General features: G+C 42.0%; 1 protein-coding gene across 2 annotated transcripts; it reads right to left on the reverse strand.

Moving 5' to 3' along the window:
- Positions 1-2,636: 2,636 nt before the first annotated feature.
- On the reverse strand, positions 2,637-15,794 carry LOC112576021 (aromatic-L-amino-acid decarboxylase-like). 2 transcript variants are annotated; one of them, XM_025258217.1, is made up of 13 exons: positions 15,370-15,794; positions 9,898-10,170; positions 9,242-9,355; positions 8,098-8,217; positions 7,548-7,682; positions 6,960-7,103; positions 6,297-6,363; positions 5,795-5,889; positions 5,287-5,354; positions 4,752-4,842; positions 4,413-4,511; positions 3,708-3,809; positions 2,637-3,505 (listed from the first exon to the last, which is right to left on the reverse strand). In XM_025258217.1, the coding sequence occupies exons 2-13, from the start codon at positions 10,096-10,098 to the stop codon at positions 3,299-3,301; spliced, it is 1,443 nt and encodes a 480-aa protein (XP_025114002.1). In that variant the 5' UTR covers positions 10,099-10,170; positions 15,370-15,794; the 3' UTR covers positions 2,637-3,298. The 2 variants fall into 2 exon arrangements, with proteins under 2 accessions (XP_025114002.1, XP_025114001.1); XM_025258216.1 differs by lacking the exon at positions 15,370-15,794 and adding an exon at positions 14,183-14,507.
- Between the last annotated feature and the right edge of the window lie 4,255 nt (positions 15,795-20,049).

The following is a 20,049-nucleotide window of genomic DNA, read 5'->3' on the forward strand; positions in this document are numbered from 1 at the left end:
CCTGACATCAACTTCATAAAACAAAACACTCAGCCAGTAGGACTTACCAAGAATGGCTCCCTCAAGCGACCGAGAGTCAACCGTCTATAAACTCCGGGTTCTGTTACTTGATACTGCTGCTGCCCCCTGCAGGTGCCAAACCGCTGAGCTGGGGACTGCTGCAAGTGGCTGGGTGGCTAACGAATGAACACTGAACGTCGATTACAGAAACAACCGAAGTTTCTGCGAACAACTGACTTCAAAGCAAAACCTTCCCGAGGGAACAGACCTCTAGTCCAGCAGTTCCGTTGCCCACGTTCCAACTTAACGGATTTTACTGACATCAAAGAACTGCTGACATTATTGGAGCAGATAAAAGTCCACCACAAACAGAAGGGAGACAATATTAGTTCGTACAGCACTCGACCGACACACACGCTGACCGTGACAACCGACCGTAACGGAAGTGCTCTCACCACCTGACTGACGCCCCGCGTACCTGTCGTGTCCTTCAAGAACAGGTGTCCTCTACGGCGTGGTGCACGCTGGGACTGCTCACCTTGCCGCGTCCGACCCTGACAACCAAAAGGAAAAAAAAAAAAAAAGGACCGAGGCAACTAAATATCGTTAAATACGCTCGAAGGTGGACGGATGGCCGGTCGTTTATTCTCGAACCCTCGCCCTTTGCCAAGCGCGCACACGAACAGTGTGGCGATCTCTTGTGCTCGTTGCCACGCTTGACATCAAGTAGGAAGCCGTTTGTGTTTGAACAACAGTTTGAACAACAGTACATGCGCAGAGCCTTTGATGACTTGAAAGCACTTTCATCGCAACAGGTAAGTGCAGGCAAGAGCGTTTTCTCCTCTCACTTTTGTCGTTTCTACTAACGGGAAAAAAAGGAACGGTGGGCGATGTAACCATTTAAATAAAAAAAAAAAAAAATAACGAGGATTCATGTCTCAAGTGTTTGTTACAGACCATATAACTTAACCTGTATTAGTGACCTACCTTGAACAGATGGTGGCGCTGCAGTGCACACAAATATAACAAGACTTGAGCTTTAGTTCTTGCTAGGTGGAAGTCAAGATCGTTCAGTAACCTTTAGTCATTCGGAGAGTCAGATGTTTAAAACTACAATTTTCTCGAGGCCACCTTTATGTGAAGTGCGGTGTCCATCTCCCCACTTTGTCATCCTTATTCCTATACTCGGAGAGGTATCCATTCGATTGGCGGTGTGTTTACTGCGCCATACGAGATTCGAACCAGACCGCCTAGTCGTTATCATGCGAGAGTTGTAACAGAAAAACTAGTTATCTTGCAACTACTACTACTACTACTACTACCACTACTACTACTACTACCACTATTACTACTACTACTACTACTAATAATAATAATTTTATGTGGCGTATCTTGGCTCTATTCGTGCTTTACACAGACGATTCTCTCCTTTTTTCGACATACCCACGTGCACACACGCACACACACATTTACCCAAAATAACAACACGATACAAATACAAATCCTAAGAAACACCTTGTGGAGATAAAAGAAACGATGTAGGATTTTGAAAGGAACAAACCCGCCAGAGATCTTTCACCACGTGGCCAGCCTGTCATGTCTGTCTATGGAGGTCTTTAGACATCGGCCATTCTAAGGTGCAACACAGTATTGCGTGGTGTCTGCAGGTGGGCAAGCCATAACTATTGTGTAAAGCAAGGATTATCGGCCACACTACGACGACGGCGACTCGCCGTGCAGCCACCTGTGATCCTATCAACTGTCAACAAATCAAACAAGCCTGTCACCTGGCAAACGACAATCAGCTTTTCCATGGGATGACCTCAGGGTCACGACTTCCTTCAGGTTTTCCATTCGTGAACTTGTCACGTCACGCATATTCTTCGACAGTTGTGATATGTTTACATTCTTAAAGGTCTAGTGGGGTGTATATTTTTTTCTGAGAAAATGTCATAGCAAGATACTGCTTCTCCAAACGCGAGTAAATACCGCCCTTCTGCTCTGGAGATACACACCTGGAAAATATCGTCTGCCAGCAGTCCAGTCAATACAAGTTCCTGGTTTTACCATTTCAAAAAATTGTACCCTAGACCTTTTTATTAAAAAAAATTAAATATTTACTGATTTTGAAAAACCATATTTTGGCATTCGTTTAGGTTTATGTAATTAATGTCTTGTCATAAAATGAATCCAGTAAATTGGGAAAATAATTCGATGGTTTGGGTCCATCATTGGCAAGACAACAGTTTTTTTCTTTAAAAATTGTTCGTTTGTTGTTGTTGTTGTTGTTGTTTTTCACATTTTTTTACCCTATTAGAACGAAGTACATTTATTTAAAATCTTTTCTAGATTGCTTAAAGAAAATAATTACTCGGAAATCGTGTATAAGTTGTTTCTTTTAAATTCAGAGATGTATTAAACAAGTTTATTGCCATCAAAAGCAGTTGTGGAACGAAAAACATTAAATTTAACAAATTTAACTTATATTAATAAATAACCTTATTGTATTTATAAATAAATACGTGTATATTAATAAATAGTTAATACAGCTCCATTGGCGCTTGCCTAGAAGACAAACCTCGAACACAACAGAAGACATTCACTCGCACGCACACACACACATAAGAAACACAAACACGTTCGCACACCTGTTTATTATGCTTGAAGTACTACCACTGCAGTGCTGTGATCCACATAGTTCACTTTAAACTTCTTTGGCATGAATGCAATAAGTTATACTCTCTCGCTAAACAAGACCTTCAGGAGTGGCCTATAGCAACAATTTAACAATTAAAAATTAACATTGCGAGACATCAACAAACTTTATCTTGAACTGCAAGATTATCACACACAGGACGGCCAATGAAACTAGGCAAGCTGTGCAATTAAGTTAAAGTAAAGAAAATTACTATTTTTTGTGCTCATAAGGGTGTGACATCTCAAGAAAATGGAGAAAAATGTCGACATGGGCAGCAGTAGGTAACAATGACAGTCATCAACTCCAGAACTATATTTAGGAATAGGTAACGGAATTAAAATGTCTTGCTACTGTGAGGCCTGAGTTTGCTTACCGGGCTCTTATTACAAACATTGAAACAGTCCAGTCAACTGCATTTTGGCAAATATTGAAACAATCGCCTCACAAACTTTCATCCACATCTTGTCCTTTTTTTTCATTCCATCTTTCCTGCAGCGGTAGTTTGAACACTTCATCTGAAACACGTTCAACTCTCGACCACAAAGACTAGAGCGATGGTTACCTGGCTTGTTAACCGACCCTTTGGTATAAACCATAATTTTATTGTTTGGCTTTGTGGGAATTGAGCACGTGGTCAGCAACATCCTTGATGACATCCCAGGCGTAGACAATGTCCTGGCTCTGGAGGCTGGGCCCGCACATGGCCAGGCGCAGAAAGAACTTGCCCTTCATGTGAGAGGGGACCAGGTGGATGCGGCCATCATTGTTCACATCTCTCAGCAGGCGTTCAGATGTCGCATCTTCACCCTGAAACAGAAACCTGTTATTAACCAAGAAACAAGTAGGCTGCAACAATGGGTGCGTGCTTGGGTGTAAATTGGTTATATAGATACATAAATAAATGTATCACCATTAATATGCGTGTGTGTGTGTGTGGGGGTGTAAGTTAAGTTAAAGACGATTATTTGTAGCCTGTGGGTTAGTAATGGGGAACTACTGCGCAAAGTACCTTCAACCGGAAGCAAACGAGCCCCAGAATGACCTCAGCGGTGATCTCAAACCTGTCGTCAGTCTTCACTAGAGCCTCGAACTCATGCGCGAGACGCACATCCTGTGAAGAAAGTGAAAGTGAGGCGGTGAGGTATGTGAGGAAGATAAAGTGAGTTTATGATCAAGTGAGATCATGATGAGGTACAATGATGAGGTACAATGATACAGGTACAATGATGAGGACTCATTGCCATGTGCAATCAGGTGAGACCACCAGGGCCGCCGAGAGCCAGCCCGGGCCCCGGGACAGACGACCTCTCCGGGCCCCTTGTACTTGAAATCGTAAATTATTTTCCCAGTATATAATGTAAAGGAGAAGAAGAAAAAAAAAAAATCCACTGACCATGGCCGGGCCCCCTTGACAGCCGCGGGCCCGGGTACACCAGACCCCCTGTCCCCCCCCTCTCGTCAGGCCTGGAGACCACTAACCTCTGCCCTCTATCTCCACCTGAAGCCATAGGCGCCATGTTGGTACTCAGCGCGATTCTGTCTCAGGGATTGTTTAATAAACTGTTTACGTGGCAATGTTACAACAGAGACAGTCTTTCAAGTCTTCAAGATTTCAACTCAAGACCATAGAGTATAAAATATGAACAAAATATTTGTCCTCGAGCTTTTCTGTGTTGATACTATCAAATTGTTTTTTTGTCAATCGCATGCTTACCTTCCTGATGGCCTCCTGAAGTTTCTGTCGTCCATAAAGCCTCAACACAAACCAGATCTTCAACGAGCGAAACTTTCGTCCTAATGGAATCTGCCAATGCTGTGGGTCACCAAAACAAAATTTGAATGATCTACCTTTTATATCCCGAAACACTTTACAGGTAACTGTTTATTTTCCAAACAATGGTGTAGAGAACAGTTGTTTTGTAACAGAAGCATCAAATTTACGGAGACATAGAAGTCAAAATTCTTACATCTAGAATAAAAAGTTGTTAAAAAATGTGAAAAAATTTTTTAAGAAATCAGAAATTTTTTAACAGACATGAAAAAGAAGGATTACCCTAAAGTCTGGCATCACGCCTTGGTTTTCATGTTTAAGGTAGAGTGGGTCGACATCAAAGGCGTACCGAAGGTAATCAGTATTCTGTACCCTGAAATTACACAAAAATTAGACACTGGGATACAAAGAACCGGGTAGCTGCATTAGGACATCAATTCTCTAACCAATCTTTCATCAGGTGGTTATGAGGTTAAAGGGAAAGAATCGAAAAGCGTGTGGCGTCATCAAAACCGAGTTGTGTCCCTTTAACATCTTTTACGTGAGGACTTTATACTAGACGCCGGCAAGAGCCAGGGCCGGTTTCCATGACTGTTCATATCTCCTTCATTACACTGAACACATTTGGACCACAATGCATTATTCTCACTCAATGTCACGAGGGACTTCCTGTCTACAAACATTTCTCACTGAATTATGACGCAATGGTCGGATCAATCCGGTGAGTGGCTTGATGTGACAAGGGAAGGAAGCAATACATCAAGAATATAACAATAAGACTACTCATAATATATAATACTCAGTCCATATTACTCACCACAGAGTAGAACAGTCGAACATGACCTTCAGCCACTTGTGCGGGTTGAAATTGAAAGACATGGCATACTGGGAAAAAAAGCACAATAGTCAAGGGTCAGTCGCTGATATCCTCTACGAAATTAAAAAACATATACAATAGGCTTGCATAGTATAAACAATAACGTAATAGGATGCTTTCGTGTAACCGAAGGCAATGTTTCCAGTAACTAGGATTAACGAGGGTGATTTACTGTCGGGAAGCGAAAAAATATTTTGAGAAGTTCTATTTCAGTTAGCGCCTGTCACCAATAAACTGAGCGCTGGCTGCCCTGGGTTCAGCTCTCGTCTCAGGCACGCTGTTCTTTTTCTGTATGTGACATCTGTTTATCTGTTTACAGGGCTGGCTGCCTTGCCCTGATATAGTCTTAGTTGCTGGTTCGACTTAAAACGCCAATTTTCTCCTTCTCCTCCTCCTCCTCCTCCTCCTCCTCCTCCTCCTCCTCCGCATCCTAAAGAACAACACCCACCTCAACTCCGTCCAACAGGGGACGGAACTCTGGACATATAAATGAGCTCCCAGCGTAAGCAGCGTCGATGTGCATCCACACCCCGTGTTCTTGGCCTTGAGGTGAGGACAGGAAGACAGGACGTTAAAAGTTGTTTTTTTCTTTTCTGACAACTGTTCAATTTTCCCTTTGAAGTTATCACAAACAGGAATTCATTGTGCATGTGTGCATTGTTTTCTTCATTCGACATTATAAACAAATGTATATAATCTTTTATGCACACATTCCTCTCTCTCTCTCTCTCACACACACACCTCTTTATTTATTTATTTTTTATTTACAATACACTCTTTAAGACTCGCGCCTAAAGTTTGGAGCAAGTGTTTGTATTGGTGTGGTTGTGTGTATGCATACTAATGTGGCTGTATTGTAGATGTGTGTGTTAGGTTCACAATGTGCTATCATGTTCCTGCTGCCTCTTATCCTAGCGTGTGGATGCATAAATTATCTATCATTAACTCACAGATGGGACCTAACTCTTTCAGATTGTCAAAAGCACAGGAGGTCGTGGTACCGGAAGTAGCAACAACCTGCACACAAATAAAAAGGCGAGTAATGATTAAGAGATCAAAACGCTGATGATAACTAGCTGAAATATAGTCAATAAAGACAGTAACTAACTGATAAAGACAATAATTATTATCAAACATTAATCAGCAAGATACAAGATAAATAAAAGAGAGTACAGCACAGTTCCTGGAGACCTTCATGCCAAACAAATATCTTTTTGCACGAAGTTCGAAGAGCCAAGAGCTGATCGGTTACACTTTTATACTTTTATACTTGCAATAAAGTCTTTACAGAATGCAGTACATGCTTATTACCATCTGCACCTCTACATACAGATATATGTTTTATATACACGCACACACCTTGTTCTTACAAACTAAAAAAGGATGCTACTCTCTAAAATAGTTTGTCTATAAATGTCTATTATTAAAAGAAGTGTCTTCGAAGCGAACAACGATTACAAACTACAATTCATGAGACCCAGCTTTAAAACTTTGTCTAAAATAAATTAATTCTAAACAAACAACAATTCTAGTAAAAAAAAATACATTACATTATTGTATTTTATTGTTATTTCATTTGTATAGTAATCAGAATAGAAAGAAAGAAAACTCACAAAGAACGGAATGAAACCTTTAGCTTTGTCCTCCAGTATGGCTTCTTGTAAGGCTGGACCTCGCAGTGAACCCTTCTCATCCGTTTCCAGTTTGCGCATGCGCACTGCGCCGATCAAGCCAGCGCGTTCCACGGAAGAGTGAGCCTAACAATAAACAGGTTGGACTTGCTCAGAAAAACATAAACCATACATATTCACGAATAATCCAATAATAAACATAGTGAGAATATGATTAAGAGGAAAACAATTCTTTAGTAAAATTTAGTACAAATTTCAGAACAAAGCAAACTTTTATGAGAGTAAAAGATTTTTATCAGAGAAAAAAATTATTGTGCTGTGGATATCGGTTTGGTTGGAGTACTTAAAGAAGGAACAGTAAAGCATCTAAACTGTTATCTAAACGATTTTTGAGACCGAATAGATATTTTCCCTTGTGACTCCGATTGCTGAAGTTCCTAGAACTGTCAAAATACAGAGTAGAGTATTACACCCTGTCGCAAAGGAACCCTTTCATTGAGTATTATTTTCCCCGCAAAAGAATAAAATATACAAAATATAAATATAAAATATCTTTAATATTCTTAGTACCTGATCGGAGCAGTAAGCAACCAGTTTGTCCACGAGCTGGCCCAAGGTATAATCCGGGTTCTTCTTTTGCTCTTTTTTGAAGAAGAGTGTCCTGGCAGACAAGAGGCACATGAGGGTTGCTTCGCTGGCTGTTCCCTGTCATCGCACAACGAATCACAAACATCACAAATCATCATCATCGTCATCGTCGTCATCGTCATCATCGTCATCGTCGTCGGTTTGATTATCTAAGCGAACATCATCGTCCTGGAGGCAAAAATGTACGAGTGACATCGCAAGGCACTACTATTAGGAGAGGTAACACGATTTTCTGAGTGTGTAGCTCTTTGCCTTAGCCATGAAGTTAGCGCCCCTGCTGCGTTCCGTGCACATGTCCCCTGTATGACCCCACGTCACCTGTATGACCCCACGTCACCTGTATGACCCCACCTCACCTGTATGACACCACCTCACCTGTATGACCCCACCTCACCTGTATGACCCCACCTCACCTGTATGACCCCCACCTCACCTGTATGACCCCCACCTCACCTGTATGACACCACCTCACCTGTATGACGCCACCTCCCTTGCCAGGTCCCGAAAAGAGGAAGGTGTCCGGAAGTTGCAGCATCTGGCCCAGCCAGTCCATCATCAGCACCTCTAGCTCTGTGCAGGATGGACACGACGCCTGTAGGGACAGAGTCGCAAATGCTCGGTCGTCATGGTGACGAGGTACAGGTAAAAGGCGCCCCCTCTCTCTCTCACACACACACGCACCCGAGACACGAGCTCCCAATGGTTGTTCCAACATCACCACAGTCTCCTACGGCCCTGTGCATGTCACTCGGTCTGTAGAAACACGTCACCTGTGTCTACAACCTGTACGTCACTTCACACACACAGGTGCAAGGAGGAGGCACGAGAAGCGGGTTATGGAAAATGTGATCGACTTGTTTCCATGGTTATAGAGTTGTGTCCAGACTCGCAGGTGTTGCTTCACCCGTAGTCACAACTCAGTGGCAAAGATGCACAACATAAAGAAATATCTGGGGGTCTGGACAGTGGATCCTAACTTGGAGACAAGACCTGATTCCTGGCCTGCCAGCCATCTTCGTCCTCTTGTCAAAAAACTCAGGTAAGTTCAGTTTTATTTCCCCGTGTAGTTGGCACTCACTGTCAGTTCAGCTAATGAATGCTCCCATGCGTAGCAGTTTTATATTTCAGCTAAAAAAGTATTACTGTCAACAGCCTTCCCTCAATATTCTTCCGTTTTTTTTTAATTTTTGTTTTTGTTTTTTTTTTTTTGCAATTTATTACCTCCCACGTTCTCGCTAAAATTATGGCTGTGTGCGTGAGCGTGTGTGTGTGTGTGTGTGTGTGAGAGAGAGAGAGAGACATGATCGTTATACACGTGAAGCCTTGGTGACATCATCATCATCATCGTCATCATCATCATTATTATTATTATTATTCACTGGCCCTGACGCCTTGCCACTTGACACACGTGCAGTTTGTTTCGTGTTCCGTTGTGCACATTACTTTCATCTCTTCCAACTCCTCCACCTCCTCCTCCTCTGTTCTTGTCAAGAAATCTTAGCAACGAAAATGTCTCAAGGGCTAGACATCTTACTGGTGTACAAAGCGACAGAGAGTTGATGTCACACCAAGAACTGCACCAACAGCGAGAAGGCGGGGTCACTGGCGCCACTTACCCACGTGAAGCCGATGCAGCCAATGGCGTTGCAGAGGACGTCAGCCAGCATGGACGGGTAGGACGAGGCTGTCGGGAAATAAGCGAAGAACTTCGGCGACTGCCAGTGCGTCACCTGTCACACCAAGAGTACAATGGTGACGTCACGACCTTACCTAACAAACACACGTTGGACTTTGAATACTATACAAAACTGTTATAGGTATCATTGTTATGTGGTAATTTATTTATTTATTTATTTGTCTGTGGAGAGCAGGGCGGATAACTAGTGAGCCACGTGGCGAGATTTAGCGACTGACGTGTGAGCCTTGTACGTGGGTGCTACGAGCGTGTGTGTGCACGTGCATGCGTGTTACAGTCTCACATGCATTATTAAAAATGTATCTCTCTGTTTGTTTATTACTGTAAAGCGCAGGGAGAATAACAATTGCGCTCTCTATATATCTCCTGTATTTAATTGAATTCATTAGAACTATAGAGACAAGGTCTGAAGGTCTAAAATATTCTTTTAAACGACTCATGTATGCAATTCAAAACAGAATTAGCTTAACTGCATTTTTTTTTTAAACCCTCCCTTGTTAAAGTAGACGCATTGCAATAGTTGAAGTGTGGGACAAGTAAGACACTGTACAACTGCCACAAAGGGAAACTACTCACTCCTGGCATCACGACCCTCTCCACGTCTTTCAGCACATCCTCCCACGAGTCGGGGGTATCTGGGGCCTTGTCGGGGATCATTCCTTTCATAAACCCTGGTTGAACATCAGGCAGGGCTCGCCGAGACCCGATGGAATCCAGATAAGAAGTGACATAATGGAGCATCTCCGCGCCATGTTCCTCGAATTCTTTGCTTTCCATTGGTTCTCCTCAAAACCGAACTTTCTAGTCTTCGTTCTACCAGACTTTGCAATGGATACTGGTGTTTAAGATCTGAAAAAAAACGAAGAAAGGAAAATGTAAGCAATATTTTTCACTATCCACAAAATCAGGATTAATCCCCTGAAATTATTTATAAGAATGAGCTTTGCATATGCTACGAACCTAGTGGTCTACTCGATCAGGCTGATGTGAATTCACAGGTCACAATGAAAATTTAACACATTTCTGTAGTCCACATGTTCGTCTAGGTTCGTGTGCGTGAAGGATTGTTTTGTGAAGCGAAAGGAAGTCGTCAGTCTGACCGATTCCTCCGCCATACATGATCACGAGCGAGCTGATCCCATCACGTTTGCCCAACTGTTTCTACATAAGAATAAGACATCACGCGGAAAGAAAATATTGTATTATGGAAATAGATGCAACGAGCTGGCCTTTACATCCGGGGTCTCAATCCTGATGGTTCCGTCATTCTCTAGCCCCAAAGTCTGCCCTCGATGTCCAGATAAAAAAAATCTGTGTCTAGAGTCAAAGGTTCCTTGCTGTCCTGCCCGTGCAATTAATTCAACAATTATCCAATGCAAATAGTGTGCTCAAGTCGAAGTCCCTGAGGGGAAAGATGTCGTCGATCGCTCCAATCGATCTGTGTTCTCTCCTTTTCTCTGTGTGTGAGAGAGAGAGAAAGAGAGAACGCGTGCGCGTGTGCGTGTCCGAGAGACAAAAAAGATGTTTATCTAATTGTGTGCGTGCGAACGTCTGGAAATACTCAAACCTCAGGAAGAATGCGTGCTATTTTTAGAAGTTTATTATCTAAAAGTCATGAGATTCGCATCTGTGACGACGTGACAGACTGTTTCAGGATGTACCTGCAGCAGGAAGGACAGGAGGAGATGACTTCTCCGGAAAAATCGCCCGGCAAGTCGTGCGCCGAGCAGAAGAATAACACTTGTAGCGAGCATAAACATTTTCTCAGAACATCACTTCATTGGTTTTTATTTTTGATTTTTTTTTTTTTAAATATCCACGAGCCGTTCTAACGCGAAACGACCGGCAATAAGATGGAGGCACTCACGTGATCACGCTTGTCTCCATGGAAGGAATAAAAGTTTCAAGTTAACAGTGGAGCGAATTCTTCTTCCAAACTCACAATTTTTATTCACGAAATGTGAGCAAGCCATCACAGATTGATGGGGTGGAGATGAGGGTAGTGATGCAATTGTCGCACATAGACGACCAACACATTCTTCTCCATCACCAAATAATTCCCAAGTAACTGTCAAACACAAGACAGGAATAGGATTCTTTCATCACATTCTTCAATGATAGACAGACATACAGGCAAGCAGACAGGCAGGCAAACAGGCCAAAAAGGTCTCAGCTCTTAGTGTTTGATTTCCGACCAGTTAGGAAAACAAACCAAACATAAGCCAAGCGAATGGATGTGTTCAAAGCACACATGAATGTAGAAGCAGCAGTTATACAATAAAACTTCCAGCGTGGCTGCTACTGGGGTCGATAGGGCAAGACCTCCTCACCGTGGACGAGCCATCATGTCCAGACACAAACCTTTCAAGACTTGAGAGCAGGAGCAATATTCCCATCAAAACTACTGCCCGGTGAACGATCCACCATTGACTGCTTCTAACAAAAGAATTCTTTGAAAATATCTTTGATGGGCAAATTTTAGAATTTTTCTAGTTCATAACTAAGCAATGGATGTAGAAATAAAACACAGGATGAAAATAAACACTACAATCACGGATAAAGCTCGGTATTATTATTGTTGTCAAGTCCAGATTATTTCCCTTTGATCTTAATACCGTCCCCTTTCGAGGGGTAAATTGTTCATTGACTGCAATAAGAGGAAAATTTAAAGAGGTTAACAGAGAGACACACATTTTTGTCAGCTGTGAGAAAATAAAGAGGTTTGCTGACTTTTTCGATCTTTGTAAAAGGATTATTATTATTATTATTATTATTATTATTATTATTATTATTATTATTATTATTATTATTATTATTGTTGTTATTATTATTATTATTATTATTATTATTATTATTATTATTATTATTATTATTATTATTATTATTATTATTATTAAGCTAAGGTAATAAAGTTGTGTGTGTTAAGGGTAGGGCCGGGGTGATTGATCGACAAATGAAAATAAAAGAGATACCAATGAACGCAACAATGAATGCACTGATGAAGGAACGAATGCGTGAGAGAAAGAATATTGTAGAGAGCGTGCAGACATATAAAGAAAAGAAGACCATTGACTTGTCAATGTGTCAGTGGGAATTGTGTTATCAAAAGTGATTTGGATGGTGGAGCTTTAACCGAGATTGGCGGTGACCGGATGCACAGGAAGCTGCACTCGCTGATTACATGAGAAGGAGAGAGAGAAATAGTTGACAAGCAATGTAAACAGACGATAAGAAGGAGCGAAATGGAGGAAGAACAAAACAGGCAAAGTACAACGAACAGGAGTTGTAATCCAAAATGAACCAATACAGTTCGAGCTTTACAGAGTGTTTTAATACCTACAAGTAACATGGTGTCCAACTGACCTGATGTCAAAGTAAGAAACTGTTCCTCTTTCATCTGATCACACATGGGAACGAGTGAAGAGAAGAATCGTCTCTATCCCTACTCGATTTTTTTCTGGTCTTTATGTACATTCTCTGGAGGTCACTGAGACTTTTTTTCGTTTTGTGTGTCTTTCAAACCTGACATTAACCCTTTTCCTTCTAAAAGCGGGATACGGGGTGGGAGAGAGAAAAAGCGAAAAAATGAGCTTTAGTGGAAGTTTGTTTTGTTCTTTCCCTTTATCAAAACACAATTAAATTACTTAAATGTCCATTAGGGTGGGAAAATCTTTCTAATTGGATAAATCTCAGTCCAGCATAATGTTTCTCTAAATCAGGGTAAATATTTCCTTTCAGTATACATCGATATGTGTAAACTGTGCAGGTCTCAATCAGAGCGACCGGAGTTCAAATCCCGCCTGGGATAGGCTGGGTTTTTTTCTCTGCTTGCAGCACCTGCTTACAGAGCTGACTACTTGGTCGTGGTATACCCACAGTTGCTAGCTTCACATAAAACATCCATTATACTCACCTCGGCCAATGGCTCGCCCGCGCAAAATCCAGTTTCAGATCGATGTTGTTTGACTTTCCCCAGCTCTAGCGAACTGGACAAGTGCATTAGCAGGTAGTGGCCACATACAGAAATTCTGAAGAGGTTTAATAGCCCGAACAATGGACTAGAGAGGGGGTAGCTATAATAAACAGACTACGGGGAAGGGATGTATTGACTGTAGTTTGATCTGCTCCAAAGACTGCCGCCATGTTCACAAGGGGCAATTATGACTCAACGCCCTCCACCGAGTACACCTGAGCTGCCACATCGTCGGTGAGCTTGCTTATAACCGTGACGAAGTTCATCAAATTCTACCAGCCTGGAAGATTTCAGAGGGTTAATGAGTCTTATTGAGGTTTTATGTATGGAAGGAGATTTGAAAATGTGAGCCGCTTTTTCCTTGGCCTGCTGGAGATGAGATTAGAGCGGGCGCCATTTTGATTCCAAAACGAGACTATGTAGGCACACACACACACACATTTACACCACTACTAACAAGAACACATTCAAACACAATACAATTCTTACTCCAACACAATCAGACAAATGTACATTCGCTTAAAGTTGTGTCTCAAAATATTCTTTGTGAATGGTAAAAAAGCTTTAATGTCGATCTTCTACCGTCCGGCAGAAAAGAATGGCGAAGGGAGGTGGGGACACCTATCAGGCCAGATGAAAGCAATTAGTGGAGCATGACCACAAGAGTGGCCGGCACTGAACGTGTGATTCTCGACTCACCTGAGTCACCGTGAGTCGAACCATTTCATCCCACCCTAAGAAAGGTTCGACTTTAACTATGTGCTGTACAGCAAGGGGGTTCATCAAGCCTCGCGATTTTCGGTTTTAAAACAATGTCTGTATGTCATGTATTGTCAATCTAAGAAAAAACAAAACAAAACAAAAAAAAAAAAGTCGCTTATATCTGACCTTTCACCAAATCGGTTGCTCCCGTAAGAACTGTTCTGCAAGTGGGGACAAAGGTTGTGGAAAGGGCTTCCTGTGTGTGTGTGTGTGAGTTCGCCTAAGCGGTCATAAAACTGTAACGGTCAAAAATGAAGGAGAAGTATACCCAGACATGCACACCCTAGAAGTGCTGCCTAGACGAAAGTTGTGGTTGGCTATTAAGTAGAACAAAAACCTCCTTAGTGATCGTTGGCATGAGTGCACACTGGCGTACCTGCCCGGCATCGCTCAGAAGATAGTTACAGAAGCATGCATGTCCTTTCAACAAAACTCCTTCCTCTACAACTTTTTACTAAGCAAACGGTGTCGACCGATTTGTTATATGCACACGCACAACGCAAACGGACTTTTAAGATCGGTGTCTCACGCTAATCACTTGACCTGCTTCAGGATTTAAAGGTCGAGAAGAGTGCAAATTATTTTTTCTAATGCTTCTATAAAGCTCGGTGCACGGTACTACATTAATCCCCTTCCGTTCTCGCGATACACACCTGAAAACATCAGCATAAACAGAAAGAGATCGACAACACAGGATTGTACGTGTATATGCATGTCTTTTACTCTGTGAAGGGAATTAGTGGACAAGCTGGGAACACAAGTTAATTAGGCATTTTTGTACAAACGTGACGTCACGATTTTACATCTTTCTGTGCATGGTGATGTTTGTATGTATGTATCTCGAGACTAGAAACAGGGTATTTTCCCTGATTTGGGGTAACTAGAATCTTGCACTAAGCTTTACCCAGTCGTTAGAAAAACGTTTTGACCTTAGTAGATCTTTAAGTGTAGAGAGTGTGGCTAGTCTACTGGCGCTGGGGTTATATTGGTAGTTTGGGTATGTAATAAGAAAATGTCCACGAGGTGTAAAACAATAATAAAAGATAAAAAAAAAGAAACCGGGAAGACGTATACAAAGTATGCTTGTATTAATCCACAGGTCCCTGTGTTGCTTTTTACTTTTTTATTAGTGCGATTCAGAGAGCCCGAGAGTAAGACAAATTCAAAAAAGCTACATAAAATAAGTAAGCGAGGCAGGTAGGACATAGAACAGGAAACAGAAATCAAAAGGATCGCGTGAAAAAAAAAACAATTGTTGAAAATCCTGCAGACTTTAGTACTCATACTACACACATACACACTTCATGACCCACCTTATCAGTAAGCTGTCGACCCACTTCTGACCTGACGGCGATGAGCGTGCAGTCACAGACAACGACGAGGGAACCTTCTAACGTACCACCTGTATCTCTCTCACCTGTCCCAGACTTTCAGATTTGGTGCAAGAGTTTATCGGAGACGAGCGAATGTTTCAGCCCAGTACCACGGCTGCTCTCGCACGACCTCGGAGGTGCCCTCGGTGCTGAAAGTCCTGTCGACTACTGTCATCGGCGTCCTATCGACGGCAGTTGCTGCACAGCAGCTAAACCTCCTCCCCATCCCCTTCTCCCTCCCTCCCAAGCTCGCGGACCCGTATGCGCAGGCCTCCACGTCCCTCCCTGCACACACTTCGTCGCGGCGTCCCGCCTGTCGGTGGGACTGAGGACGGGTTGGCATGCACGAGCCTGGACGGACCCAGCAACTGCTTGTACAAAGATATGGCTAGCTCGAAGACCAGTGTGTGTGAGCAAGCTCGCATACAGTCCAAAACTGTAACGGTCAAATATGTAGAACGGTCTAATCTCCTCTTCTTACGAGCGACAGCTCGAGACAGACTGTGACCTGTGCTCCCTCCCAACATTGTAAACCCTCAGGGTAGCGACATGGTGTAAGCAGACGTGCAAATCTACAGGACACAGCTAGCCGTATACCTCGTAGACATCTTGGCTTTACTTTATTGTGGAGCTTCGTCCATCGACGACAGAAAATGTTACTGTTCGACGTTTGTGACTTAGAACATACAGACCCCAGACTATGGCAAAGGTGATATCAAGCACGGAAATTTCGACAATAAAAAGTATTTTGCTTAGTTTTATTAATATCTGACAACAAAAACGTATTCCTTCATTACATATGCATTCAAACTTCAAACCACCAAATGTAAATCCTAAGTCTTTATTTTCTCTCGCTGTCTCGCGGTCGACATCTTTGTTTCTAACTTAGAGAAAAGACATTTTGTGACAGGATGAAAGTTCATAATGGCTACTTTCATAGCCGCAATAGCTCTACTGTATTTTTTTGTACTGATAAATGAAAAATTGCCCATTTTGGTAATCACAACTGGCAGTTTAACTTGGGCAGTTTGCTCGGTTATAAAAAAAAGTTGCTTGATACAAGGAGACAATAAGGCAAAAGTTATGTCATAGCAACACACAATGACATAATGACATAAAATGATTCGTAAAACAGACCAACAACATCACACACCCACAAAACCTACTAAATTACACACCTACACAAACCTGCAATATCACACACAAACACCATCCTACACCCACACAAACCTACAACATCCTTCACCTCCACAAACCAACAGTCCATCTGTGGTTCAGCAGCTGGTGTGTAGAGGGTTCGGATGACTTCAAGTTCCAATAAAGCAAATTCTCCAGCTAGTACATGTTCTGGAAAGGATAGAATGCTGAAAGCTTTTCTGACAGTTTGCTGAATGTAAAAAAATGATTTGGTTAGGCTTGCAAATACCCGACAACAAAAACGTATTTCATTGATCACACATCATGCAGCAGATGATTTGTTGATCCATTTTATACAAAGAAGGGCCAATGCCATACCAAAAAAAATTTCACTCTTATTCTTTCTTTTTTTCTGTCTGTCTCTACCCCTTTCACTATTCTCTAGCTCGAGGCCATAAGGGTTTGTAACAGAAATTTCACACCCACTCACTTCCACTTGCTAATGGGTATTTGATTCTTCACAGATGGTAAAAGGCAATGAAAGCAAAGTTAGCTTCCACTTCCACTTCACTACAACTACGGCACTTCAGCTCTGAGAATCTTTACATGCAAAGAGATATTTCTATTTTTAAATAACAACAAATCTTAATTATCATCTCGAGCAAATGAATGTTTCCAATTATGGAGTCGTATAAGTGCTAACTGCGGCAACAGTAATCTCGGGAGCAAAACTCGTGCACTTTCATACCTTCGTCGATAACAAAAAAGGAAAAATAAATAAAAGGGATTAATAAAACAGCCATTTACAGTTCCCTATCTTCCATCCATCACCTTCAATGGGCGGCTGCGCAATCTTGAACTTTTTACTTTTTTATTTGTTACTTTTTTTTGTTTTTTCGTGGAGGTAATCACGCGCACACACGCGCTGTCGACTCGGCGCTGATTGACATCAAAAGGACATATTGCACGTGTGTACCTGTGATCGCATCTCAGAACAAACACCACCGGTCTGCTGCTGGAACCAGAAGAAAGTACAGCAAGAACCACGCCGCGTATTGATCACGTGGGTGGACGTGAATGCTCGCGTCGGCTTCCCATTGGTCGACGATTATTGTGCTCGCTCCGAAGTGGCGACCTTCTCAATCTGTGCAATTTCTAACAAATGAGGCGGCTTGAGTTGCTGTGTTTATGGGGGGAGATGTGGGAGGGGAAGTCTCTCGATCTTTTACTTTTGGGCCTAACATACTGCACAAACCGATCTCTCGCACCTACCCCATCACTCACTCCACCCTGTTAGTCCCCACCCCGCCCACGAACGCTCTTTTCACAAAATATGTGAACACATGTTTCTGTAAGTCCTAGAAAATTTCGTTACACTCTCACTCAGCTATCAAAGCCCTTTGGGACAACAACAACAACAGTCGAAGGGTGACACACGCAAGCTACAGATCGAAGAAGATATAAAAGTCTACAAATCCTTTCATGTCACTTTCCAAAGGGTCTGAGAGGTTAATTGGTACAAAAATTCCACTGACAGCGATTTGTTATCATAACCTGTTGTCTTGACTGATCAATTTGTGACAGACGGAATAAAAGGACTTGAATCCACGTTTTGTAGAAGCTGCGCATCGGAAGCAACGAACAACCAGCTTGCATGATAGAATACTTTTCGTCCAACGAGCAAAACATTTCTGGAACAATAATATGTATGTAGAAACAAGAGTCCTCTGGGGCCAAAGCTATTTAGTCGTTAAGCTATTAAGTTGTTTCGTGTTATTTAGACAAAGAGCAGGATAAAACTGCTAGCAATTTAATATAGGGATCCATCCCCATACAACGAATTCCGGCAAGCCTGTTTCCTTCTACTAACAACTTTAGTGTATCTGATGCTACGCCATCACATTTACTGAACAACCGTTAGACTATAGGTAAGGTACTGTTTAACGGCGTTTTTGGAATTTAAAGTACTTATCTACTATTTAACATGCTTAAATCAGTTTAACAAACGATCATAATATTCTTTACTTTTTACAAGTTTCATACCTTTCATAATTCTTTTTATTTATATCAGAAGACAAAAGACTTATACTTGTTGTACCAAGCTATGATATGCAATCGTCTGTATAACTGTAGATATAGGGAAACTTACTGATTTGTATTTATTTCAGGTGGGGAACTTTGGGAACTGAGGACGACTTGGTCTTCAGGCACGTTCTTCAGCATTGACAACACTACCGACATTAAAGATAACGCATTCAACGAGGCGGTGATGAGGCTGGCTTAACTCGCAAAAAAAGAAACTGTCGGGGACCCAGTCACCACCTTTTGAGGACGGTAACTGGCGCAGCCGCCATTTTTTCTCTCTGCCAGGGGACCGGAAGGCATCGGAGAAATCGATGTTGGGCAGAAAAGACCGACCGGAAGTGACACCAATCACGCTACACTCGTCGTCCATTAGCAAATGCTAATCGTCGAGGTCAAAGGGCAGGGCGAAATCAGCCGGTCTGGCGTAGGCGTTAGAGATCGAAGATCCTTTCTGTAGGCACTGTTAAATGGAGTTAACGTCTCCGACCTCTTCAAGTCTTGAACCCGCTTTTATTTACTGTTTCCTAGGCGACATCGTGTTTCCGTGGATGAAGTTGATGGTGTAATGGTTGATATGACACTTTTATATGTGTGGCTAAAAGCGGTTAATTAGTTCGCTCAGATATACAGTCTACCACAGGACAAGATGAACGCCAAAGAGAAGTATTTCGTGCTCATAATCCTCCAAGACTTGTTCAGTGCTTTTCCAGTTCCGTTAAAACTATCTTTGCACACACACAACACACACAAACTATTCACAAGTCGTGTGCCTGTAAGATGATATAACAAAATTCTTATTCCGATTGTCCTGCTTGAATCAGAATCACACAGAATCAGCGACTGGAGAGGACAGAATTCTCTGGACAGAATATTCTTTGCTCCATTGACTTTGACAATGCTGTGAGACTTCGACTCTGTCCAGTGGTTGTAGAAGATCTTTCATTGCAACGAGACGGTTTGTCGGATCCTTATTATTAAGATCATCCTTTCTCTCCATTTTTTAAATTATTTATTTTAGATCTAGTATTTTATTTTTGCATATTTTTTTAAGGTCTTGTGTATAACTAAAGGAACTTACACGGCTGTCTTTTGGGTTTAGAAATTTAGACATGTCCTTTTGCAATCTCTACAGAAGATTGTAATCCGAGTTTAGGATAGGGTTAATCAGTAGTAATAAGCCATAAGGATGGGTAATCAATCAAAAATATAAATAATTGTGCATGAACATGGACCTAAACGTCTTCTGAACACAAAAAATACTGTAAAATGAGTCCATGAAAAGTGTGATCCGTCAAAGACAATGGTGTAGGAACCGAGGTGAGTGGAAGGCAAGGGTAACAGCTGCCCCCTTTAAAAAAAAAAAACTACTGTGGAGGCAAGAATGTGAATGTGGTTCAC

The sequence above is a fragment of the Pomacea canaliculata genome, linkage group LG11 (genome assembly GCF_003073045.1).
Source record: "Pomacea canaliculata isolate SZHN2017 linkage group LG11, ASM307304v1, whole genome shotgun sequence".
Taxonomy (NCBI): Eukaryota; Metazoa; Mollusca; class Gastropoda; order Architaenioglossa; family Ampullariidae; genus Pomacea; species Pomacea canaliculata.

What these genes read in the sequence shown, in the direction of transcription:
- LOC112576021 (XM_025258217.1), bottom strand. Translation starts at nt 10,098, where the DNA reads ATGGAAAGCAAAGAATTCGAGGAACATGGCGCGGAGATGCTCCATTAT. An exon ending in CCCTGTTGGACGGAGTTGAG is followed by an intron (nt 5,355 to 5,794) that starts GTGGGTGTTGTT and finishes TTTTTTTCCCAG; the next exon opens with TATGCCATGTCTTTCAATTT. An exon ending in TCGTTTGCTTCCGGTTGAAG is followed by an intron (nt 3,506 to 3,707) that starts GTACTTTGCGCA and finishes TTTCTGTTTCAG; the next exon opens with GGTGAAGATGCGACATCTGA.